The sequence below is a fragment of the Leptonychotes weddellii genome, chromosome 10 (assembly GCF_054177405.1).
Source record: "Leptonychotes weddellii isolate Sample4059 chromosome 10, ASM5417740v2, whole genome shotgun sequence".
Classification (NCBI taxonomy): domain Eukaryota; kingdom Metazoa; phylum Chordata; class Mammalia; order Carnivora; family Phocidae; genus Leptonychotes; species Leptonychotes weddellii.
In genome coordinates, this window is record NC_138378.1 from 106,034,894 (window position 1) to 106,062,202 (window position 27,309).

Here is a 27,309-nt window from a genome sequence, read left to right on the forward strand (position 1 = left end):
AGCACGTACCCTCCCCAGTGTCTATCACCCAGTCACCCCATCCCTCCCACCCCACCCCCCACTCCAACAACACTCAGTTTGTTTCCTGCAATTAAGAATTCCTCATATCAATGAGATCATATGATACATGTCTTTCAGCATTTTGCAAAATTTATATTAACCTATTTGTGTGATTATGTGCTTATCGCCTATCTTCCTCACTAGACTTTAAGCTCCTAGATGGATGTTTTTTAACTTGCACAGAGTAGGTACACAACATTTTAAAAGGTTAAATTATGTTATTACTGAACCTATTCCAATTCAACAACAGTAATGCAGTTAAAAGCTTAAAGAGAACGTGGATCATTAAACTGGTCAAAGGACATTACATCTTTCTAAACAAATCCAAGAGCAGTATCACTGGCATGAGGGGGGGTACACTAGATTGTTAACATAAGGGATTAGGCACAGGTTTGAGGGTGAGAACACATGGGTAAAAGAAAGCTGAAAGTAGTAAACCTGCTGGATTAGTCTCTACTAATTGGAGAAAGCCCATTTCTGTGGCAACATTCTGCAATATAATTTATCTCTCTGTTTTTGCTACAAGGCGAGAGAAAACACCAGGATGTTGGAGAGAGTCCACATTCAAGGAGCTAAAAATGAAATGTAACACCTAAACTACAAGTGTTTAGTTCTTTCTTGAAGAGCAACTTTACTGAATCAGAAGGCAGCTGTTGAAGACTATCAAAACTAAGCTGTTCTAAATCTCCAAAACACTATGCTGGGATGCTCAGACAGGATTTTAATTCCCAATACAGGTTTTACATGTGTTAGAAGACGGCATTGTACTAAGATGGCATTTTACAAAACACAGGTTAGATCACTTTAGGTAACAGTTAAAACTGGCATATACTTTATCAGATGAGTGTTTGCATTACACATTTTTCTAAGTGCGGCTCGGTTTACTCCACACACTGTCAACAGAAAGACAGTCTTACTACTTCTTTGTACCTCTCAAGGGTAGCAAAGAATAGATACTCACTAAAGTTAACCAATAAAAATGCTTGTATCTAGATATTTGTTTCTTTTTGTAATATTTCTAAATTACATATTACCTTTTAAAATAGAGAAGTGACCTGCATATGTGCTTAGAGGTTTTAATAAGTAATTCCATCTACAGTTACATTTAACTATCACTTTCCATATAGTGGCATGCACAGTATCTTCGGGGGGGGGGGGAGGGGGGCAGACAATAACCAGACACCTAGCCTCATGACTTCAAAAAACAGGTAATACACATTATAAGGTATTTTAAAATCAGATTATAAAATATTTTTTTAATTATTTCTTTTACTTAGTACACATCATTTCTTTTGTAACAGGCAGAGTGATTCAATCCTCACATATTTAAGCGCCCGACGTGTGGTAAGCACTACAGCAGGTGCTTGGCTGTGGCAGTAAACAAGAGAGATGAAGTTCCCACTCTTCAAAGCTCACATTCCAGTGAGAGGAAAAGATCAGTAAATAAAACAATAATTTGAGGTACAGTTACAAGGGGAGCTACTTTTACATATTAGATGGAGTGATTAAGGCCAGTTTATATGTGAGGGTAATGTCTGAGCCGAGACTACTTTCACAATGTCCGGAGCCCTTGATGTCGTGCAAATGAAGGAGGAGGATGTCCTCAAATTCCTTGCAGTAGAAACCCATTTAGGTGGCACCAACCTTGACTTTCAAATGAAACAGTACATCTACAAAAGGAAAGTGATGGTATCTACATCATAAATCTGAAGAGAACCTGGGAGAAGCTTCTGCTGGCAGCTCGTGCCATTGTTGCCATTGAAAACCCAGCTGTCAGTGTCGTATCGTCCAGGAATACTGGCCAGCGAGCTGTGCTGAAATTTGCTGCTGCTACCGGAGCCACTCCTATTGCCGGCCGCTTCACGCCTGGAACCTTCACTAACCAGATCCAGGCAGCCTTCCGGGAGCCGAGACTTCTGGTGGTTACTGATCCCAGGGCTGACCACCAACCAGCCTCTTACAGAGGCGTCCTATGTTAACCTGCCTACCATTGCTCTGTGTAACACAGACTCTCCTCTGCGCTATGTGGACATTGCCATCCCCTGCAACAACAAAGGAGCTCACTCAGTGGGTCTGATGTGGTGGATGCTGGCCAGGGAAGCTCTGCGCATGCGTGGCACCATTTCTGGTGAACACCATGGGAGGTCATGCCTGATCTCTACTTCTACAGAGATCCTGAAGAGATTGAAAAGAGCAGGCCACTGCTGAAAAGGCTGTGACCAAGGAGGAATTTCAGGGTGAATGGACGGCTCCAGCTCCTGAGTTCACTGCTACTCAGCCTGAAGTCGCAGACTGGTCTGAAGGCGTGCAGGAGCCCTCAGTGCCTATTCAGCAGTTCCCTACTGAAGACTGGAGCGCCCAGCCGGCCACTGAAGACTGGTCTGCAGCTCCCACTGCTCAGGCCACTGAATGGGTAGGAACAACAACACTGAGTGGTCTTAAGCTGCTCTTCCACAAAGGCAAACAAAATGGAAATAGAAATGGAAAAGGTTGACGGAAAATAAACAGTTTAAAAAAAAAGCAAACACCTTCATCCCAAAATGATTTCAGAAATGAATGATGTCATAGTATGTGTGAAAAACTCGGCACAAAGAGCCTCTGCTCCCGGGCACCTGGGTGGCTCAGTCAGTTAATCATCCAGCTCTTGATTTCAGCTCAGGTCATGACCTCAGGGTCAGAGGATTGAGCCTGAGTCAGGCTCTTTGCTCGGCGGGGAGTCTTCCTGTTCCTCTCCCTCTGCTCCTCCCCCCACTATCCTCTCTCTCCCTCTTTCTCTCTCTCCCTCTCTCTCTCCACTATCACTTCTCTGAATTGTCACCTCTCCTTTACACTTTTAAAAATTGAGGACTCCAAGCCAAATTCAACAATACATTAAAAAAAAAAAACAACAAAACATTCACCATGATACATCACATTAACAAGAGAAAGGACAAAAACCATATGATCATCTCAACAGATTCAGAAAAAGCATCTGACAAAGTACAACATCCATTCATGATAAAAACTTTCAACAAAGTAGGTTTAGAGCAAACATACCTCAACATAATACAGGCCATATATGAAAAACCCATAGCAGACATCATACTCAATGGTGAAAACCTGAGCGCTTTTCCCCTAAGATCAGGAACAAGACCAGGATGTCCTCTCTCACCACTTTTATTCAACATAGTACTGGAAGTCATAGCCACAGCAATCAGACAAGAAAAAGAAATTTAAAAAATTTTAGAGGACTGAAAAGAGATTTAATTTATATAGGTTATCAATATTTATTGTATTATAAATAAAAACTAAGCAAATTTTAGAATACTTAATAGCCCTTTAATAACCTATTTTTTTCTTTACTGCAAATATGTAGCACTGAAGAAGATAAAGATCACAAATATAGTCGAGTACTCCTGACCTGATTTGTGGTAAGCTACCAGATTTACCTTCCATTATTTTTGTACCCTCAATGAAAATGTCTATGCATTAGAAAAGGCAAATAACATCTTAGTATTATTCATAAAACCATTTGGATGTTGTAGGGACAGCTGGGTGGCTCAGCTGGTTAAGCGTCTGCCTTCAGCTCAGGTCATGATCCCAGGGTCCTGGGATCGAGTCCCGCATCGGGCTCCTTGCTCAGCAGGGAACCTGCTTCTCCCTCTGCCTGCCACTCCCCCAGCTTGTGCTCTCTCTCTCTGACAAATAAATAAATAAAATCTTAAAAAAAAAAAAAAAAAAAAAACATTTGGATGTTGTAGACCCCATGAAAAGATCTTGGGACCCTGTTACAGATTGAATTTTGTCTCCCCAAAATTTGTATGTTGACACCCTAACCCCCAATGTGACTGTATTTTTAGAGATAGGGTCTTTAAGGAGCTAATTAAGGTTAATGTCCTTATGAGAAAAGGAAGAGACACCAGAAGTATACTCACAGAGGAAAGGCCATGGGAAGACACAGTGAAAAGGTGGTCTTTTGCAAACCAGGAAGAAAAGGCTTCACCAGTAACCAATACTGCCAGCACCTTAACACTGAACTTCCAGTGCCCAGAATATTGAGAAAATACATTTTGTTGTTTAAGCCTACAAAGTCTGTGGTATTCTGTTCTGGCAACCTAAGTAGACTAATACAGACCCCCAGGAATCTGCAGACCTTATTTTGAGAATTTTTGCTCTAGATAAATACTTACTATCTCTTTCTCTGTTCTTAAGGAAGAGGGCAAAGGTATGTTCAAAGGAAAAGATGGCCATCCAGAGCATGGGAAGGGAAAATAAGATGACATCCAGGAATACTAAAGAACACAAATTTCCCAATATACATGGAAAAAATTATAAAAGTGCAATAGATAATCCATATAAGCTGGGCTGTCCCACCAACCTACACCTAGATTTCAAAATCCCATGTTACTTAGACTCTGAAATTTAAGCCTCCTATATCCTTCTTATTATATCACTTCTCTGAATTGTCACCTCTAACTCCTTTTAACGCTTTGAACCCTTATCACTTATTTGACCTTACAGAATTTGGTTAGGGAGATTTGAGGTGAACCTTCTGTCCATCCTAAAGTCAGTATTCTCTTTGAGCTTTCATACACATCATAAGAAACTACACTCTCCTAGTTGTCTTCAGCTTCTCAATTATCCTTCCAATGTCTGGTAAATGTGCTCAGTCTAGCCCTCTTTTCTTCAATGCCCATGTAAATGCACAGGAACACACACACACACACGTACATTCTGTTTCCTTAGATAAGTACTAGTGTTCTTCTATGCTCAATTTAATTTAAAAATCTATCGAGTATCTTACATACATTTCAATACTTGAATAACTTCAATACTGGGAAACATGGGCATAAAGCTAGTTATAAATTAAGTGAGAAACCATAAAGAAAACATGGTAATTTTGACCAAAAAACAATGAAAAATTCCTAACAATGAAAACAATTTCATAATCCCACAAGTGACTAAGTTAATCCCAGAAAAATGGGCAAAGAATTAAAAAAGTAATGCACATTAGATGATATATAATTGGACAATAAAAATAAGAATACATCCAACCTAATTAATAACTGTTTGGATTAAATTAAAATTAAGGAAAAGTAATTTCTCATCTACTAGGCTGGTAAAGCTAAAAGAATGACAAAATCCGGCATTAGTGAGGGTCTAGGGAATTATGCAATGTCCCACATCATTGTTAGGAATGTAAATGAGGGGGGGCCTGGGTGGCTCAGTCAGTTAAGTGTCTGCCTTCGATTCAGGTCATGGTCCCAGAGTCCTGGGATCAAGCCCCGCATCAGGCTCCCTGTTCAGCGAGGAGCCTGCGTCTCTCTCCCCGCCCCCACTCATTCTCTCTCTCTCAAATAAATAAATAATATATTTAAAAAAAAAAAAGGTATGTAAATTGGTACTGCCTTTCTGGAGTTACCAAAATAATTAAAATGTACATAAAAAGCAATCCACCTTCAAAGAATCTGTCCTCATCATATAATCAAAAGTGCATTAATTGTAGGGCAGCCGCTCTCAACTGGGACCTTTAATTCCCTCCAGGGGCATTTTTGCTTGTCACAACTTGGAGTATGGGAATGCTACTTGTATCTAGTGGGTAGAGGCCAGAGATGCTTCTGAAAATCCTATGATGTACAGGTCAGCCCCCACAACAAAGAATTATATGACCCACAATGCCAATCGTGCTGAGGCTTAGAAAGGCTGGTTTCAGAAACTTTTGCCATTGCAGCTACCCTTCCTCCTCCCCAGAAGGGAAGAAAATTCTTATTTTCGTCAAACTCTAGTACACTAACTAGCTATGTAACTGGCAGGTGTGGACAATGTGCACTAAGAGGTCCAACTGCTATATGGCTCTCCTTCTCCTACATTCATCATCCATTTTGCTAGACAGGTAAATTAATTCAGCCTGACTTCCTAGAAGTGGCTGAGCATCTTCCTCTCAATAGTTAATGGGTCAAAATACATGGGGACTAGAAGTATCACGAGTACTACCATGTGCCTATCATGCTGCAAACAGAACTTGATAGTCAGCTAACAGAGTAAGGTCAAACATTAGGTTTGGGGAAATGAGACAAAGTTGTGTATTAATTCCTTTTTTTTTTTTAAGATTTTATTTATTTATTTGACAGAGAGAGACACAGTGAGAGAGGAGCACAGGCAGGGGGAGTGGAGGGGGGAGAGGCAGGCCTCCCGCCGAGCGGGGAGCCCGATGCGGGGCTTGATCCCAGAACGCTGGGATCATGACCTGAGCCGAAGGCAGGCGCTTAACGACTGAGCCACCCAGGCGCCCCAGTTGTGTATTAATTCCTAACGGAGCCTCCTAGGATACAGGAATACAGAGATCTGTAACAAATTGGACCCATGGGGAATGCAAAATCATGAGGTCTGCTTAGAAACTTGCCTGAACATATACCAAAAAATAAAATCTGAATCTACAGACAGGACCCATGTTCAGGGGTGTGGTGGTTAAAGTACTCTAAGGGAAAACAGAAAAATAAAGAGATTTTAAATATACCAGATATATATTTAGGGGACAAAGGAAACCTCAGGAAAGATGAGAAATGAAGTACCACTGTTGCAATTTTCTAGATGTTTCAAATGACATATTCTAGGCAAGGGGTCAATGGATAAGTAACCTCTCTGGGGCCCCATGATTATGGGAGTCACAGTCACAACCCCCTTCCGCCAAATGAGGAAAGTGCAGTGGATAAAAGAGAGAGATGTAAGGAAAATTTCTAGCTTAGTTAACCAGATAAAAGATGGTATCAGGAATTCAAAGTAGAATTGCTTTTCAAATATCCTGTTACCATCTCTTCCCACCTACCAGAGAGGTATTTTCCCTAATTAGCCTAAATTTCATCACATACATCTAACTCATATAGATATGCCTGGAAAGGTCTTGCATATATTAAATTTATAGATCAAATCTCATTCTTTATATGCAAAGCTAAAATATTTCATTCAATGAAATCCTAGTGTGAACCATTCTTTTATTTTTTTAAAGATTTATTTATTTGAGAGAGAGAATTCAAGTGGAGGGGAGGGGGGACAGAGAGAGAGGGAGAGAGAGAAACTATAAGCAGACTCCCTGCTGAGCATACAGCTCAATCTCAGGACCCTGAGATCACGATCTGAGCTGAAATCGAGTCTGAAGCTCAACGGACTGAGCCACCCAGGTACCCCTGAATCATTCTTTTAAAAATTAATCGCACCTAAACATCTCTTTTGTAGAAAATCAAATTTTTACATATGGCACAGGGAATATATAAAACATTTTAAAAATACACACAGGGGCACATAGATGGCTCAGTTAGTTAAGCATTTGACTCTTGGTTTTGGCTCAGGTCATAATCTCATGGGTCGTAAAATAGATCCCCACATGCACTCCCCACTCAGCGCAGGGTCTGCCTGAAGATTGTCTCCCTCTGCCCCTTCCCCCATGTGTGCACCCATGCTCCCTCTCTCTCAAATAAATAAATCTTTAAAACAAACACACACAAAAATAAGAATTAAATTTGCCCATATTGTTTTCCATATTCCCAGACAGACTCATAAACTTGAATGGTTAATAAGTTTATCATGACAGTTGTTGTACATGCTAAACACACACCAAACTATATAAAACTTGGCAAAAGCCATGAAAATAGAAATCCCAATTTAATGCCAGTTTATTATAGCAAGATGAACAGAATCTCCCCAAAGACATGCTTTTCTTAAGTCTCAGTTTAGGCTACCTTTGATCTTGCTGGGAAGGAATTTAAAGAATTTTATAGAAAGGATAAGAATTTTACCTGGAAAAACTGTAAAGAATCTGTAGACCAGGTATGAGGAAGACTGAAGAGTCTGCAGAGGCTGAGAAGGCTGTTTGGAGGAGAGAAGGTCAAGAAGAGGTAGAAAGGTGGCAGCTTACTAAGGAATAGGAAAGTCTGAGAATGAACAAAGATATTTAAAGGCAGCTTACAGGAAGTAAGTCTTGCTGGATGATACAGAATGTAAACTACTCGCTTCATTCCTACAAAATCTTTCAGGAATAGTCTACAGTATTCATTACTAAAAATATAACTTTGGCATTATATTTTTATGGTTTGTTTGTTTGCTGTTGCTGTTTTTGCTTGTCTTCTTGTATGCAAGAAATCCTGAAGAGAGCTTCAAGGACAGAGAATGGTAGTCTAAGGGTCAAGACCAATTTTCCTCCATCCACACAAATTACATTACAAAAATATACAGGTGGTTAAACTGAGGTACAGAGTAGTCTATTTCTCACTGAAAAATAACATATTTCTCCAAGTCAACTAACCAGTTAGCAAACTGGTTAATATGAGGTCATAAGAAGCTGAAGTTTATGGGTCTGGATCCCCATGACCCACAAACTATTCTATTCTATGCTCACATGCTATATGCCTAATCTTTGGTAAACTTCCTTTCAAATGAAAGCAGCTGGATGGTCAGTGAAGGGTAGGCAAGAGAATGAAAAGATGAATGAAAAGTCATCACTTATCACTGGCAAATTTAAAGTGCATGTCCCACTGATGTTGAATCTAAGGTCATACCATTTTGCGGAAAAAGGTCAAAGAACCATCAAAAGTTTGCAAAATTATTCTATTTCAGTCTTACATAAGTTTTTTCAAGAAGGTTCACCATGTAATTTTAAGTCTAAAACAAACCCAAGTAAATACTTTCCAAGAATAAATTAAGGACTACATTCATAAAAGAATTACTGCTTAAGATGCAATTATCTCATTTTAATGATGCTTAAATTAAAGCAATTAAACAACTTAACAGGGGAAAAGTGTCTATGATGGGTCCTGTTTATTGTTGACCACAGTTAAGAAATTAAAAAAAAAAGAAAAGAAAAAAACCCAACACATTTTTGTTTAAATTCCTCTCATGTTTAAATCTAACAAAAGCAATAATGATAACATAATATGTAACATCAAATTCTTAATCATAACTGAAAAGACGTACAAAATGTCTACTCTTTCCTATTTAACCATCTGGAACATGTTACAAACTCCCTGAAAGCAAGAAAAATCTGCAAGTATAATTACACTCTGGGACTATTAGCATGACATGCTTCAATAAATACTCCTAATAGGATCTGCTGATATAATAATTGGCACTAAAACTGATGGATTTTCATTATTTGGCTATTTGTTCTTACTAACTAAATACTCAAGAAAACCAGTAAATTGTCCCTTGAATAGAAACAAACAAATACCCAGCAAGGGCAAAATGTGATGGGTTGCAGAGGTAGAACAAAGGGACAAAGAGCAAAGATTTGGAAATGCCTGAGTTCAATTTATATTTTCTCTCTCCCTTTCTTCCTCCCGTCCCCATCCCCCCAAACCTAGCATAGCTATCTGGTCAAAAGTGACTTTGTTAGGGTTAGGAGAAAATGTTATATTAAGTCTTGAGCTGGCCAAATTCCAGTTGGCTGCAGGTCTTCAGACCAAATTTTAACAAGGGAAAATATTCAAATGTATTCTACTCTTGTTGGTTTTGGAGATTTAACACTTAACTACTTAAATTGGAGGGCTAAGCAAGGGAAGAACCCAACTAGCTAAGATTTTTAGGAAGACAGCTCTGGTAGCTGAGCAATGGAGGCAAAAGGGGTGCTGTGGCAGTCTGATTCCAATATGATGAGTAGCTGGACTGATGCAGCAATTGAGGTGAATGAACACTGGACTAAATCAACAAGAGTAGGGGGTGGAAAAGAGAGGTCAAATTGTCCACATGTCTGAATTACAAACATAGTTCAAGTTTACTCTTCAAATCCAGAAAATACAGGTAAATAAAAAGAATAAAATATAAAATTCACCCATAAATGTTCCACACAGAATTAATTAATGCAAACACCTATATATTTACTCTTCTACAAACACAGATACATATACGGTTTTATTTTAATGATTATGGATTCACAGCACACATATTGTTTAAAAGCATTTTTTTCACTAAATTTATGTACCTATAACTTCTCATGTCATTAAGTATTCTACATAATTTCTATTGTCTGTGAAATATTTCTCCCACTCCCCCTGCTTGTGTTCCCTCTCTCACTGTGTCAAAAAAAAAAAAAAAGTACTAAAGGGTGCCTGGCTGGCTCAGTTGGTAGAGCATGCGACTCTTGATCTCAGCTCAGGGTCATGAGTTCAAGCCCCACAATGGGCATGGAACCTACTTAAAAAAATAAATCAATACATGGATAAAATCTTAAAAAAAAAAAAAACCAAACAATGTTATGATAAGGCATCTTTCTGGCTAAAATTTTGTTTATATTCAGAATTATATTCTCTGAATAAGCTCCTACAAACACCGTTTCCTGGCACAGGAGACTGGATATATATATTAATGCCATTTAGCCAAGAATGAGTTTACAGGAGATAACAGATGTCTGAGGGAGAGGCTAATGAATTCAGTTATGTCCACATTAATTATGAATATGACATACAAGCAGATAGATCCAGATGACTTCCAAACAAGCGGTATATAAAGGTTCTGGAATCTCTGACATATTGATGATAGTGGAGTACATGAGATGACCAAAGAAAACTAGAGAGAGGAGAATGAATTACTATGGAAACACTCCAATATTTGGGGGCAGGGCAGCAGTTAAAGCTGAAAGATCAAGTGGGGGGAAAAAAAAGAGAAAATGAATAAAGGTAAGAGGAAAACCAGCAGAAGTTGAAGGTAGAGAGATCATAATGTCCAGTTTCAAGAATTATTTTCAACCTGCGAAAAGAATCACAATCCCTTAAAACATAACAAACTCTTCAAAAAGTGCCCAGAGGTAGTCAAGAGTCCTTTCTAAAATAAACCCCAATGAGACACAAATGCTCCAAAGATACCAGGAATTCAATATATCCCAATACTACCATAAGCACTGAACCTACACGCTTTTATGCTCAATGTGTCTATCCCCTTCTCCCAACTTAAAGCCATAAAGGTCCAAGTAAGGAAAAATTCTACATAAATTTATGGTATAGCATTATAAAGGGTTTTCTGGGGGGTGGGGGTGGCCTAAAATTGTCTTTCTCCCTTCAAGATTTTGGCTACTCCTAGTATACTAAGATTTATTATCACAGGAAACATGTTTACAATTTCAACCTCATTTTATAAGCTTTCCAAAATATCTTTTCCAGAATTAATTTTTACAAACTTGATTTCATTTTCCCCTTCCTCTTTCTACCCTCTGCTTAACCCTGAGGGATTAAGAGCTTTAGTCCCCCAACAACTGGGTTCTAATATTTCCAAATGCCCATACCAATTGCTCCACTTTCCCCAGCTCATCAGGGACTACTCTTGCAAAACACCACAGTCCTTGGTGGGCCTCATATGGATATACAATGAGTTGTAGATCAAAGTATACTCTTACATTCAAGTCACATTCATCTGGCTGCCAGAACACACAGAGATACTGCTTGCCCTGGAGTTATTTTTAAAAACCCACTTCGTTCATTATTCCTATAATCACTGATTTCATTTTATCCATTACAACTTCCCATTTCAATAGCCTCTTCTTTCTTCCAGTCCCACATTCCTCCCCTTCTAATTCTTTATTCATTCTCTTTTTCATATCCCAGTTTTGCCAAAGGAGTGGTCTTTCCCTTGCATATTTTTAGTATGTTACTTTATTGGGAAAGGGCACTAGAAAAAGATGGAAAGAAATCTCAACTCCTATACATACAATTTTATTGATCAATATGAAATCCATATCAGAGCAATGTACTAAACCAAATTAAAACTATGAACTATAAATGAGCAACTGAAACAAGTATTTTCTCATCGCATGTGAATAAGGATGAGAGAAAAGGAAACGTGTAAATAGTACATGGTGATATTCACCCCAACTTACAAATCATCATTCCATCCTCTGAAGATCATTGTTTCTCCCTCTCTCTCCTCCTCAGAAGCATAGCTTCATGTGACACTAGTATTGAATAATAAGCGCGTAGGCCATGTGGATACAATACCTCGGAAAAGTGCTCTTTAATAGAAATTTCATTATTTTATTTTACTTTTAAAACTACTTTAGTAAAGCCTAGACCTAAAAGTAGGCTCTTAATATGTCAACACTGACCTGATAAAAGCATACTTTCTTAGCATCTCTGATATTTTCATTAATGTGGAGGATACCTATTTTGTTAGTGAATGGGACACCTTTTGTGCAATGACAAATTTCTACCAGCCTTTGTTTTGCCTCCTATCTGGATTTATGATTCTAATCCCCCACATCATCATTCTCCTTCTGGGAAGCCATTCTTCGTCCACTATGGTTTGGCTGAGTATCCCTCCTATGTGTCCCCATGACACCCTATGTTTACCACACTGCAGAAGCTAGCAAAGTATTTGCCTACGTATCTGTCTGGATCCCTGCAAGACAGTTAACTCCTTGAGAGCAGGAAGGCTATGTCTTACTCACTGCTGTATCTCCAGAGTCTAGGGCAGTGCTTGGCACCCAGCATATTCCCAATAGAAAGAAACAGCGTGGCCCCCACCAGCACCATCAACCAGTACCATCAACTGATCTGCTCCTAGACTAAGGCTTATTATAATCTCCCGTATGTAAGTCAACATAGTTTTCTTAGGGGATACCATAAATCCTGATACTAACCTTCCACTTTGCGTGTGGTTAAGCAACACATTACAGGTTCTATTTATTTCTTCAGAATCTCTAGGAAGTAAAAAGAACTATCCTCTTTTACCAGTAAGAAAAGTAAAAGCTCAGAAAAGATAAACTGCTTTCTCATAGCTATACAGTAAGCAACTGAGGAAAGATCCATGCCTGTCTTACTGTAAATCAAAGCTGTTTCTACTGTACTATTCTGCTTCCCCAAACCTATACTGAAGCGACATGAATATATAATAATTCAAATATATTTTTCTTTCTATATTCTGCAATGTTCGATTCCCTCTGGGAATCAATAAAATGTTAAGTATCTGGAAGACTATAAGGATTGTGGGTTAAACTTAGATGCTCTGGAATTATATTAACTATCTGGATGCAGTTATTAATTGTGCTAGCTGCTAGCTACATAGTATTGCATAAGTTATTTAATTTCTCTGTGCTTCGATTTCTCATTTATAAAATGGGAATAGGAGTAGCAGCTGTAGCGCTGCTGTAAGGAACAGATCACAATATATGCGAAGGATTTAGAATAGAGCCCAGCATGTAGTACTACTACTAACAGCCAGGATTACTGCATGCCTACTATGTATGTTAACTTATCTTCAGTAAATATTAGCTGTGAATGTTTAATTATTTAAGTTTACACAACGAAGTTAACTTTTTCTATGTCAGTGGTTCTCAAACCTTATAGTGCATCCAAATTATCTAAGATGTTTTTAAAAATACCCACAGGACCTGCATTCTGCAGATTCTAGTCTGTAGGTCTGGACTGGTTTCTAGAAACTATTCTTTTGAAAAATTTCCAACAGGATTTCCATTCTCTGAAATATACTAGAGGTCTTAGGACATTTCTGATATATAGCATCTGAAACTGCTCAATAAAATATAAAAAGTACCCTTTTCAATGCAGGACACCCCATAAAGAATGCAAGGGAAAACCACTAACATTAAGAATGGAAACAAATCAAGAAAAAAGACAGAAAAGCAAGCAATCTGGCAAAGCTGCCAGATAATCCAGGGGGCATAAACTAGGAGTGAGAGAGATAAAGGAAAAAGGCTCAGAGACCATCAGACAAAGTTGGGGCCCAAAAGGACAATAACCCAGGAAAAGGATGAATTCAAACATCAAAAACACCTCAAAGGCAAACATCAAGGAAGATTTACCTCTTCGCTTTAGCAAACACATCATGAGAATTTGATGCCTGAATCATCTACACGATGTGGATGTTCCTAAAAACCAAGAGTAAGAATTTTAAGTTAAAAATCCAGGTTCATAGACTAAGCCCCCCAATTCCAAGCACATAGTAGAAGGAAATAAAATCCTCTCTAGAAGAATGTATCCTAAACCCAAACCAAAAAGAGTTTTCATAATTACATAGGATTCCAAAGAAAAGGAGTTCAGAACTCAAAAAGAAAATCACAAAACACACAAGTAAACAAGGCACTATTACAAAATATCAGTAAAAATCTAAAAATTTTGTTGTAAAAATTTCCTGCAAATTCAGATATTAGAATTATCAAATATAGAATATTAAATATGTTTAATACATAAGAGAAAAGCAAATAGAGGGGTGCCTGGGTGGCTCAATCAGTTAAGCATCTGCCTCCAGCTCAGGTCATGATCTTGGGGTCCTGGGATCGAGCCCCGTGTTGGGCTCCCTGCTCAGCGGGGAGTCTGCTGCCTCTCCTCTGTGTGCGCACTCTCTCTCTCAAATAATAAAATAAAAATCTTAAAAAAAAAAAAAAAAAGCAAATACAAAACACTAGTAAGGTCCAAGAGGGTATAAAAAAATGAACAGACAAATGTGAAAGAGCCAAACAGAAGCGCTAGAACTGAAAAACATAGCAAGTAAAACCACAATGAAAGAGTTAACGAAAAACTAAAAGTGAAGAGTGAGACAGCTATGACAAATTTACAGCAGCCTACACGGTCACTAGAAGGGAAGTGTGAAGGAGAGGTTAAGAAACATGGAGGAGCAGGGCGCCCAGGTGGCTCAGTCACTGGGTGTCTGCCTTCGGCTCAGGTCATGATCCCAGGGTCCTGGGATCAAGCCCTGGGCTCCCTGCTCTGCGGGAGGCCTGCTTCTCCCTCTCTCTCTCCCCCTGCTTGTGTTCCCTCTCTCACTGTGCCTCTCTCTGTCAAATAAATAAATAAAATCTTAAAAAAAAAAAAAAAGAAACATGGAGGAAAGAATGGAATAATCACCACCACCAGAAGGACTATATTCTCTGATCATAATACAATGAAAGAAAAGTCATAAAGAAACCAAACACAAAACTGCCAAGCACTTGGAAATTTAAAACTTCATCTCTAAATAACTCACAATTCAAGAAATAATAACAGAAAAAAATTTATTTTTTAACAGAAAAAAACTGTAAAACTAAGAATGAAGTAATAATGAAAATACTATACTTCAAAACTATAAAATGCAGCCAAAGCAACACTCAGAGGAGAATGTATTCCCATAAATACTTTTATTAGGAAAGAAGAATGGCTGAAAATTAATGGGGTAAATGTCTAACTAAAAAGTTATTTCAGGGGCGCCGGCGTGGCTCAGTCGTTAAGCGTCTGCCTTCGGCTCAGGTCATGATCCCAGGGTCCTAGGATCGAGCCCCACATCGGGCTCCCTCCTCAAGGGGAAGCCTGCTTCTCCCTCTCCCACTTCCCCTGTTTGTGTTCCCTCACTCGCTGTGTCTCTATCAAATAAATAAATAAAATCTTAAAAAAAAAAAAGTTATTTTAAAAAATAACCTCACCTTAAAAAAATAAAAAGAAATATAAAAGCATAAATCAATGAAATAGAAAACAAACACAATAAAGAGAATGATAAAACCAAAAGTTGGTTCTTTGAAATCAGTAACAAAATACCCTTGATGAGGTCAAGAAAAAAAGATACAAGTTAATTATTAAAAATGAATGGAGAACCTAACTATAAATAAAGCAAAGGGTAGGATCTGCTGGGATATTATGAAACAAACAGGATATTATGAAAACCCTTCCACGAATAGATTTGAAAACTTAAATGAAATAGGTAAATTCTTAAAACAAAACCCATTAAAACTAACCTAGGACACACTGATAGAAACGTATGACGAACAAATAAGTAAACAGAAGAATTCCAAAAAATATATGGAACTACCCCTCCCTCTAGGAGGTGGAGCTTAATTTCTAGAGCGGCTTAGGAACTCGTTACCAAATAATTAAGTAGGGAAAGAGAAGAGTAATGACCTCACACTGGAAAAACCTGGCAACACTACCTCAGCCATGTGAGGAAGGTTAATTTACCATCATCAGTGACGTGGTGGATATCATATACCCCCTAAAATGATGTGATGAGAATGGCACTTCCCCTCTGTGGGATTCTTCTCATAACCTCAGTTTGATCATGAGAAAAACATGAGAGAAACCCAGATAGGGAGATATTCTATAGCACAGCTGGTAAGCACACCTCAAGAGTCAAGGTCATAAAAACAAGGAAAAACTAAGAAAGTGTCACAGACTAGAGGACATTGGAGAGACATGACCACCAAATACAACACAATGCTCTTGAGTTGGACCCCAGACAGAAAGAGGATATTATTGAAAAAACTACTCAAATCCAAATAAAGTCTGAAGTTTAATTAGTCAATGTCCTGTCTTAGTTTTAACATATGTATCATGGTAATGGAAGATGTTAAGAATGGGGTGGGGTGGTTGAAGGGCATACTAGAACTCAATATATTATTTTTGTAACTTTTCTATAAATCTAAAGTTATTCAAAAGAAGTTTTCCTTACTTAAAAAAAAAAAAAAGACTAACCCAGGAAGATATGGAAAGACTTAATAATCCTACTGCTGTCAAGGAAATTAAATCAATAGTTTAAAAATCATCTCCCAGGGCGCCTGGGTGGCTCAGTTGGTTAAGCGACTGCCTTCGGCTCAGGTCATGATCCTGGAGTCCCGGGATCGAATCCCGCATCAGGCTCCCTGCTCGGCAGGGAGTCTGTTTCTCCGTCTGACCCTCCTCCCTCTCATGCTCTCTCTCATTCTCTCTCTCTCAAATAAATAAATAAAATCTTTAAAAAAAAAATAAAAATAAAAATCACCTCCCAAACCATGAGTCAATTAGCTTTGTTTAAAAGTACAGGATTTGATTTGGGGTGCCTGGGTGGCTCAGTCGGTTAAGCGTCTGCCTTCAGCTCAGGTCATGATCCCAGAGTCCTGGGATCGAGCCCCACGTCGCATCCGGCTCTCTGCTTGGTGGGGAGCCTGCTTCTCTTTCTCCCTGTGCCTGCCTCTCTGCCAACTTGTGCTCTCTCTCTGTCAAATAAATAAAATCTTTAAAAAAAAATAAAAGTACAGGCTCTGAGGACTGAGTGACCAAACTACTTAGCATTAACTCCATATACAGATTTTCTTTTGTGTCTTGATATAAGACTGCTTGCTCTTAAAGGTATATTGTATGGCATTATAGAAAATAAGAAAATATAGACAAGCAAATGAAAAAAAAAGAAAACTCAATCATAACAATTAAAAAAAAATCTTCTCACAAGGCAGTTGAGTTTTACCAAAAAGTGTGTCGGAAAGAGGAAATATTCCCCAATTCATCCTATGAGGCCAGTATAACCTTAATACTAAAACCAAACAGTATTAGTAAAAGAAATATGTCAATCTTACTCTTGAACACAGGTGTGAAACTCTAAATAAAATACAGGTATCCCTCACAATCAAAGCCTCAACACAAAAAATGAATTTATACAGCACATTTTATTAAAGGTGAGGCTGATATCCTTTGTTATCCCAATTCACCTCAATGCTTTATAAAATGTATCAAATGGGGTAAAAAATCCCGTATCTTCTTATGTCCACATTGTCACTATCCATTCCCCCCCAAAAGTCAGGACCTAACTAGTTCTGTGGTTCCCAAACTATGTTCCAAGTCATCCTGAGGTGCCACAGTGAACACACCAGGGGTGTCAAGGGATGTTTTCAATTTGAAGGAAACAGCAATATACAACATCTGTCAAACATCATATGCATTCTTTCATGGTTTCAACATTAAATCACACTGCATTCCTTTTGATGACCTCTTTGTAAATCTGAGTTTATGGTAGTTGCTGCCATAAAAAGCAATCACCGTGTGAAAATCAACCTGGAACAGGAAATGAGCGTGGCAGTGCCCAGTCTGATTCCAAGATTTCAGAAGTTATGCAATACTTTCAGATGCACACATCCCATTAGGAAGTACAGCTGACTCTTCAATAACATGGGTTTAGGGCGCCTGAGTGGCTCAGTTGGTTAAGCAACTGCCTTCGGCTCAGGTCATGATCCTGGAGTCCTGGGATCGAGTCCCGCATCGGGCTCCCTGCTCGGCAGGGAGTCTGCTTCTCCCTCTGACCCTCCTCCCTCTCATGCTCTCTGTCTCTTATTCTCTCTGTCTCAAATAAATAAATAAAATCTTTAAAAAAAAAATAAATAACATGGATTTGAACTGTGCTGGGCCACTTTCATTGGATTTTTTTTAATAAATACTGTACAATATTATATTTTCTTTTTCTTATAATTTTAATAACATTTCCTTTTCTCTAGCTTACTTTATTGTAAAAACATAAACTATGTGTTAATCGACCGTTTATATTATCAGTAAGGCTTCCAGTCAAGAGTAGGCTATTAGTAGTTAAGTTTGGGGGATGTTTGGTTGTGCAGAGGATCAGTGCTCGTAGTCCCTGCATTGTTCAAGGTCGACTATAATTGCGGTTTTTTAAAAATAAAATGAAAATATAACTTTTTCTTTGAATTCATGTATGTATTTTTCAAAAAGCTACTAAGCTGTTAGGACATATATATGAAGTTGTTTGAACCTAATTGCGTAATAAATGTAGCTGTTAGGTATTTCCTTGGTGTAAGGGCACCGTGAACTGGGGAAGTTTGGGAATTTCTGAAATAGTCATTTAACAGAGCATCCCTTACTATCCAAACTAAGAATCTAAAAAAATGTTATTACTGAAAGATACTTGGTTAGCAAATTGAATGCACTGATGAACAAAAGATTTATCCATATGAGTTTATGCTAGGAATACAAGTATGGTTTAACATTACAAAGATATAAATATTATTCACAAAATTAACAGATCAAAGGAGAAAACTCAAATGATCATTTCCATAGCAACTGGTAAAACATTTGATGAAATTCAACATTACTGATAACATTTTTAGAAAAATCCTAAAGAGGACATCCTTACATTATAAAGGGTATCTACAGAACATAGGAAGTACTGTAGATAATTGTGAAATATTTGAAGCATTCACTTTAAAATCAGAAACAAGACAGAGACAGTCACTGACCACCACCTCTATTCCACCTATACAGGCATACATAACAGGGGGAGGGAAAGATGAAAGAACCGGTATGGGAGAAACAAAACTTAGCCAAATGATGGGAAAAGAGAAACTGGAATGATCACACATGGCAGATTTCTGTGGGCCAAGCCTAAAGGAGGCATACATTACTTCTACTCTTATTCTACAGACTAGAACTCATTTAAATGGACATTCCTAATGCAAAAAAGGTGGAAAGTACAACCCAATCTGTGCCTAGGAAGAACAGGAAGTTTTTAGTGTACATCTAGCCACTCTGTGCCACAAATTAAATTGGAAAATAATTTAGCATTATCTGAAATTGAAAATGCACATACCATATGGCCCAGCAATTCTATTCCTAGGTAGAGATGCTTTTACACATGTATAACCACAAGATATGTATAAGAATACTCATCGTAGTATTGTTCATAACAGAAAAAAACAAAAACAAGTGTGTCAATCAACAATAAACAATACCATTGCATATTTACAACTAGCCATGAAAATAAATGTACAGAGCAATATAAATGAATCTTAGAAACTTAAAGGAAGATCTTAAGATGAAACATACAATATACCATTTTTTATAAAGTTCAAAAATAAATAAATAGACTATTCTGTTTAGGCATAGATATATATGCAGTAAGACTTATTTTCAAAAATTAGAAGAGGTGGGGGGAGTGCCGGGGTGGCTCAGTCGGTTAAGCGTCTGCCTTCAGCTCAGGTCATGATCCTGGAGTCCCAGGATGGAGCCCCGCATCAGGCTTCCTACTCAGTGGGGAGTCTGTTTCTCCCTCACCCTCTGCTCCTCCCCCTGCTTGTGCTCTCTCTCTCTCCCGCTCTAATAAAATCTTTTTAAAAAATTTTTTTGAATTACAAAAAAAACAAAAATTAAAAGAGAGCGCGTGGGTGGCTCAGTCGGTTGAGCATTGTTGAGCTCAGTGTTGTTGAGCTCAGCGAGGTAGAGCCCTGACTCAGGCTGCGCACTCAGCGGGGAATCAGCGTGAAGATTCTCTCCCTCTGCCCCTCCCCCCACTCATGCTGGCACTCTCTCCCTCTCTCTAAAATAAATAAAATCTTTTAAAAAATTTAAAAAATAACCACAAAATTCAGTACAGTGTTTACACTTGTGGGGAGACAGGAAGAGGGATCAGTTGAGACAGACATACAAAGGGAGTTTCCATTGTATTGGTAAAATTCCATCTCTTAGGCTGGGTATACATACTACTGCTTGGTTCATATTAACATACTTTTAATGGAGGACAACAATTTTTTATTCAATGGATTAAGGAGATTGTAGAATAGTATTTTATGGAGAATAACAATATAAATATTTCAAATAGCTCTATTTATATTCTTATTTATTAACTAAAATATATTGTTGAATACCTAGAGAACTACTATTTAAGAAAAATACTAGGTATTACATAAACATTTAAAAGAATTTAACATTTATTTAAAAAAGAGTTTACCAGTTGACCATCCGATTACTTGTTCCTAGTCTTCCTCAATCACATGACCATTTAGTAAATTGTACTTAATATAACAACTGAAAGCTACATTGAAGTCTCAGTGCTCTTCCTGAATTTTAATTAGAGTGAGTATTTTCTGAAACTACAGAAGGAGTAACAAGGAACAATTAAGGTGGAGGGGAGGAGACATAATAATCCTAACCAGGTTTAAAGTACATGCGAAGAAAGGAATACTTGTATTCTGACCCTCTTGAGTGAAGGTGGGAAGAAGGTGGGACTGTTTTCCAAAGAAAATCTCCAGAGGAATCCCAATTAATAAAACTGTCACGGAAAGGAGTGGGATTAAGATGCTTAGGAGCTCTTAAATCCTTTTTCCCCAGCACTGTTAAAAATGTAGCTTCACTGACTGATTATAAATGTACAGTATTATTTTTAAAATAATATTGAGGCTACAGAATTATGGAAAGTTACCCATGTAAACTGCATTAATATTTTAAATAGTCCGTTCTCCAGTAACTTTCTAAGTGACAAGCCTCCACAATACCAGCTATTTTTTATTGCAAGATGATAATATGTACCGAAACCTTGAAGATACAGACTACTTGGAAAGAAAATCAGTTGACTTGGTGAAAACTGAGGCAAAGAATATTAACTGAGATACAGAAAATAAATGCAGTTTTATTTCAGTAATTCAAATTCTGTGCATATCATTAAAAACTGCTATAAATGCAATCCGAAGAAGAGATTTACCATGGGAAATACAGTAAGAGGCAATAAGGTTTGGAAAACAGAAATCAGAATGGGGCCTGAGAAGCACACACAGGAAGAAATACTACCATTGAAAAAGGCTCCTATCTGGAAAGAAAGCAAGAGGAGGAAGGCCAAAAGCACAGGGACAATGGCAGGAATATGTGGCTCTGGACCAAGGAATATCCCCGCTGTTAGGACTATGGGCAAAGCTAAGTAATGAAAACAAAAGTATACACAGTGTGACGACAAAATAAAGAACAACAGATGGAAAATAAGAGATAATCTCAGTGTTACTTTCAAGAAGTGACCAATACTTTCATGGATTTTTTGGGACTGACAGACTAAAGAGAAGGGGAATAAGAAAAAAGGTAAATACAACTAACCGAAGCTATAGTTTCAGGTCACCAGGGCTCTAATGTAAACAGTAGGACTAAGGCTGAGGCATATAAAAATGATTAACCACACACAATAAGCAAGTAAAAGGGCTGTGTATAAATTATAAAATAATTGAAATTAACAAAGCTTTCTTTTAAAACACGCAGTACATTTTGGTCATAGCTAAGCCTCTAACTTGTGGGGCTTTCCACTTGTCCCATTAGCTCCACTATGTAAGATGCTCCAAATCCTGTTTTATGAGAGCTTAAATCTGACATATTTCATAAATTCTTCCCAGAAAATAGTTGTAAATACCTTCCCACTTTGAACTTCTACAGTTTTTTTTGTCTTTGTCACAGTAGATACTAACTACACAATTGATAGAGATGATTTACCAGTAGTTTGGTATCTTCGAATATTAAATTTTATACTATAAATTTTGTAACCAAAGTATGCTGGCCTCACCAAGTAGAATAAAATTCCTTAAGGGGCACCTGGGTGGTGCAGTTGGGTAAGCGTCGGACTCTTGGTTCCGGCTCAGGTCATGACCTCAGGGTGGTGGGATCAAGGCCCACGTGGGCTCCAGGCTCCGTGCCAGGCACTCAGCACAGAGTCTGCTCGAGATGCTCTCTCCCTCTGCCCCTCCTCACTGCACTTTTGTGTTCTCGCTCTCTTAAAAAAATAAATCTTTTTTTAAAAATTCCTTAAAAGAGGGGCGCCTGGGTGGGTCAGTCGGTTAAGCGTCTGCCTTCGGCTCAGGTCATAATCCCAGGGTCCTGGGATCGAGCCCCGCATCGGGCTCCCTGCTCGGCGGGAAGCCTGCTTCTCCCTCTCCCACTCCCCCTGCTTCTGTTCCCTCTCTTGCTGTGTCCCTCTCTGTCAAGTAAATAAAATCTTTAAAAAAAAAAAAAAATTCCTTAAAAGAAGGTACTCTCTTTTATGCCTCAGAGTGGATGCTGGGAATAACAGAATACACTACAGTAAGTCTTACCTCATGGAATATCTACTAAGTCATGCAGGTACATCATTCATCATATTCTACCTGCCCACTTTCTATATTTCCACATCACTATCAAAATTAACATCATTCTTATAGTGCCAAACAGCCAGTTTAGGCAAACTTAGCATATCCATTCTCTCTCATCTTTGTCTACAACATGAAATCACAAAGTTCTACAGCAACCTCTAAGAGACTTGGATTCTCTTTCTATTTATAAATCTTTGTACAGGTTCTCATCTCTTGTGTTTGGGGGCTTAGAAACCACTCTAGCCCTTTATACATGCAGAACAGTATCTGCAAGAAATGTTTTTATTTAACCACTTCCCTCCTAATTAACTTTCAGAAGTTTGTTGTTTTAATTGTCTAGCTTAACAGATGTAAAATGTATACCCAAGGCCCTCTTTCAGTTTTCCCTGCCTTTCCCTCCTGAGCCTCTCAAAAGGCCTTTGGTATTCTACATATTGGGATTATCCCCCAACTCCATATATGTATACATAGCATGCACACATTCTTCAAAATTTGATCAAAATGCATATTCTTTAAAAATATTTTCCTAAATTTACTCCATTCTGATCACTGTTCCCTGAAAATTTCCTAATTTATATAATATGTAATACTTGTTCATATGCTTCAATTGTTTTCCTATGTTGCACTTAAATAAGATTCTAATATACAAATATAGTCCCAGCCATAGCCACCCATGCATGTGTCTTTTTTAACTTATTAAAATTCTTTATACAAATTTCAATTTTTCCATAGCTGATTTCTTTATGAAAATGCTGAGGAATCTTTTTCCCACTGAAATTAATCACTTACTTGGTACCTGTGATGGTTAATTTTACATGTCAACTTGCCTAAGCCACAGTACCCAGATATATGGTCAAACACCAATCCAGATGTTGCTATGAAGGTTATTTTTTTTTAGATGAATTAACATTTTTTTCTATGTGACAAGCCCTGTTTTTATTATACTTTCATTTAAAAAAAACTTTTTTCTTATAGAAACTTTTATACACAGAAATAGAATACAGTAAATCCCTATATCACCATTACCCAGCTTTGGCAATTATTAATGTTCTGCTGATCTTGTTCCACCTACTGTAGGCATGGAGAGAAGGAGTATTTTAAAGGAACCCGGGACATCCTATTTGTTTGACCCATAAAAACTTCAGTCTATACAGAAAGAACAATTTTTAAAATGGAACAATAACAACTATCATAACCAATAAAGTTACAATTCCTTCCTATCATCTAATACCTCCTTCATTTTTTTTTTTTCTGTTTGTCTAACAAACAAAGACTATCTTTTTGTAACTGGTTTGATCTAATCAGGATCCAAATGAAGTCCATAGCATTGGGATATATGTCCCTTAAACTTCTTTCACTTTTTGCAATAATAGTTCTTCTTTTTTTCTTTTTCTTTTCTTTTTCTCTTATAGACATTCTGACTCCGGATTTGGTTGAAGATAAATTAACATTTAAATCAGTAGATTTTGAGTAAAGCAGATTATCCTCCATAATATAGGTGGGCCTCATCCAATCAGCTGAAGGCCTTTAAAGAAAAAAGACCGAAGTCCCCCCAGGAAGAGGTAATTCTGCCTGTAGACTATCTTCAGACTTGAGCTGCAACATCAACATTTTCCTGGGTGTACAGCCTGCCAGCCTGCTCTGCAGATTTCAGATTTGTCAACCCCCATAATTATGTATACCAATAAAATCCATCAATCAATCAACCAATCTCTCTGGAGACATACAGGCTCTGGAAAACCATTATACAGTACCCCAGAGTGTGAAATCTTGTTTGGTGAGTATAGAGGACCCAAAGATAGGTCCCTCATATCCCTGAATCAATTCATTCATTTAAGAAACATATGAGCATCTGCTGTGTGCCACATTCTGAAGATTCAAAGTTGATCTAGATCCTTGACCTCAAGGACTTGTAAATAGGGGAAGTTTAGTTGAGGAAAGAAACACTACAATAAATATGCAGTAAGTTATAATGCAATAAATATAAGGTTATGAGCTCAGGATACTAATCATGGGAGCACGGGAAGGAGGGAGGGGCAGGACACAACTGAGGTTCCTGCATCAATTGAATCTTACTGCCTATAACTAAAATACTTCATCATATAGTCCCCCTTGAAAACCAATTACATACCTTATATGTTTAAATATAAAAATAAATATATTTTAAAAGATATAGAATGTGAAAACAAATACAACAGAAATACTACACTGTTAGTATTCCTTTGGAGTGATTTTTTAATATATATAAGCTGAACTGGCTAAGGAATCTTAAAATAGGACTCATGTTGAAGAATCTTGTTTCAGTTTTAAAAGCCAAACTGATTAACTGGGACTGGAAAGATATTCACAAAATCTCACAGTTCATAAATCTCAAGCATACCATGTAAAATGAATATTATAAAAGGGATTAGTCTTTAATTCTTTGAAATGTAATAAGATATTAAATCATAAAATCCTTATTTTGAAAGCATCTTAAGCATATATGAAAAGGGATTACAATTTAAGTTCATTTAAGAATACTTCAAATTGGGCACCTGGGTGGCTCAGTCTGTTAAGCCTTCAGCTCAGGTCATGATCCCAGGGTCCTGGGATCGAGTCCCACTTCGGGCTACCTGCTCAGCAGGGAGTCTGCTTCTCCCTCTCCCCTTGTTTCTCCCCCCTGCTCATGCTCTCTCTCTCTCTGTCAAATAAATAAATAAAATATTTTAAAATATAAAAAAACTAAAATTAAAATAAATTTGAAAAAAGAATACTTCAAATTAATTTGCTATAGCTTTAACACTTGTAACTATGCTACCTTATATTACCAAATAATATAAAAATTCAGGATCTATGCTCACAGTGAGAAACGTGACCAAAAATTCAAACATAAAAAATCATTAACAAGAACAATAGTTATATCTCAATCAGGTAGTGAAGAGTGATAAACAAAAATCTTGGTTTTTTAGCTTTGGTGCTTATTTAAATAAGGAAATTTCTTTAATTCCCAGTAGTCTGAGAATCCGTAATATTTCATAACTCTGTCAACTGGCATACTAAGGACTATCATACAAAAACTCCTATCAGTATTATTATATAACATTTTCTTCTCTGGGTTAGTGATTAGAAAGAAAAACATTTTCCAGGGCGCCTGGGTGGCGTAGTCAATTAAGAGTCTGACTCTTTTTTTTTTTTTTTTAAAGATTTTATTTATTTATTTGACAGAGAGAGACAGCGAGAGAGGGAACACAAGCAGGGGGAGTGGGAGAGGGAGAAGCAGGCTTCCCACGGAGCAGGGAGCCTGATGTGGGGCTCAATCCCAGGACCCCAGGATCATGACCTGAGCCGAAGGCAGACGCTTAACGACTGAGCCACCCAGGCGCCCCTAAGAGTCTGACTCTTGGTTTCAGCTCAGGTTGTGACCTCGGGGTCGTGAGATCGAGCCCTCCATAGCGCTGCACGGTAAGCGAAGAGTCTGCTTGAGATTCTCTCTCCCTCCCTCTCCCTTTATCCCTCCCGCTCATGCTCTCTCTCTCTCTAAAATAAATAAATAAATCTTTAAAGAAAAAAAGGAAAGAAAAACACTTTTCAACATTAAACTGCTGATATTATTAAATTAATACAATCTCACAAACCTACATCCCCACAGTAGGCACACAATAAATATTTGCTAACAGAATGAATGATATGTCCCTAAACTCTACTTCAACATGGACACTGCCAGAGATATAATTTTTTTGTGAAGATTAAGAGATTTTCCTTTGGGACTACAGGGACCTCCATATATCCTCCAACAAACTACATAAACTAGCATCAGACTAATACTTCATGAAACTACTGCAGCAAATTATTCAAGATCTCTACTGTGCCCACAAAAGCTTTGTATTCAAATAAAAATACCTTGCCATCAAGTTGAAAGCTCAACAACCTCTGTGCTGAGGCTGGAAGGCTAAAAAGGCCCTAAGAAATCTATCAGGATACCATAAGAGCCCCGCTGGGTTCTCTGCTAATCCTTGGGTAAATCATTAACTTCCGGGGGCTTCAATTTACTCACCTGTAAAAAATGGACGGTGGTCACTCCAAAAGTCTATGATTAAGTGATTCTAGAACGCAAAGCAAATTTACCTTCAATATTCCTTTGGAGGGTACAATGCTTCAGAAGTCCTATAAAAGTTTTTTTTTTTTTTTTAAGATTTTATTTATTTATTTGACAGATAGAGACAGCGAGAGAGGGAACACAAGCAGGGGGGAGTGGGAGAGGGAGAAGCAGGCTCCCCGCTGAGCAGGGAGCCCGATGCGGGGCTCCATCCAGGACCCTGGGATCATGACCTGAGCCAAAGGCAGAAGCTTAACGACTGAGCCACCCAGGCGCCCCTTCAAAAGTGGTTTTTAACCTTGTTTGCTGATGGACAGCTTTGAGACTCTACTAAATGCTACAGACACTTCATCTCAAAAGAATTCCTACATGGGAAAAAAATTTTAATATAATATCAGGAGAGTTTAATGACCCTCTGAAGGGGTCCACAGAACTCATGTTAGACACTTATGTTTTATAAATTTAAATAGAATTCAATAAACTGGAGACATGTTAATAAGTTTGAAAACAAAGCAGCACTTTGCACCTGGTTCTTTTTTATTAACAAATTAAATTTTAAATTTCAAACAACAGTAAAGAGGAATCAATTATTTTTGTAACT

At 37.9% G+C, this 27,309-nt stretch overlaps 1 protein-coding gene and 1 pseudogene across 13 annotated transcripts in view; one reads left to right on the plus strand and one right to left on the minus strand.

Annotated features, from left to right (window-relative positions):
* Positions 1 to 27,309, minus strand: part of NCOA1 (nuclear receptor coactivator 1) — a 240,806-nt gene that overhangs the window by 116,168 nt on the left and 97,329 nt on the right. For 7 of the 13 annotated variants that reach the window (XM_081832155.1, XM_081832151.1, XM_081832162.1 and 4 more), the window contains exon 3: positions 13,835 to 13,900. The exons of 3 other annotated variants lie outside the window; for them this stretch is intronic. In XM_081832155.1, the coding sequence (XP_081688281.1) occupies positions 13,835 to 13,859 (25 nt within the window). In that variant the 5' untranslated portion in view covers positions 13,860 to 13,900. Of the gene's footprint in view, positions 1 to 3,096; positions 3,346 to 13,834; positions 14,224 to 27,309 lie in introns of those variants that run through there. 3 more of the 13 variants (XM_081832154.1, XM_031036758.2, XM_081832158.1) reach the window with 2 other exon arrangements.
* On the plus strand, positions 1,595 to 2,587 carry LOC102741302 (small ribosomal subunit protein uS2 pseudogene; annotated as a pseudogene).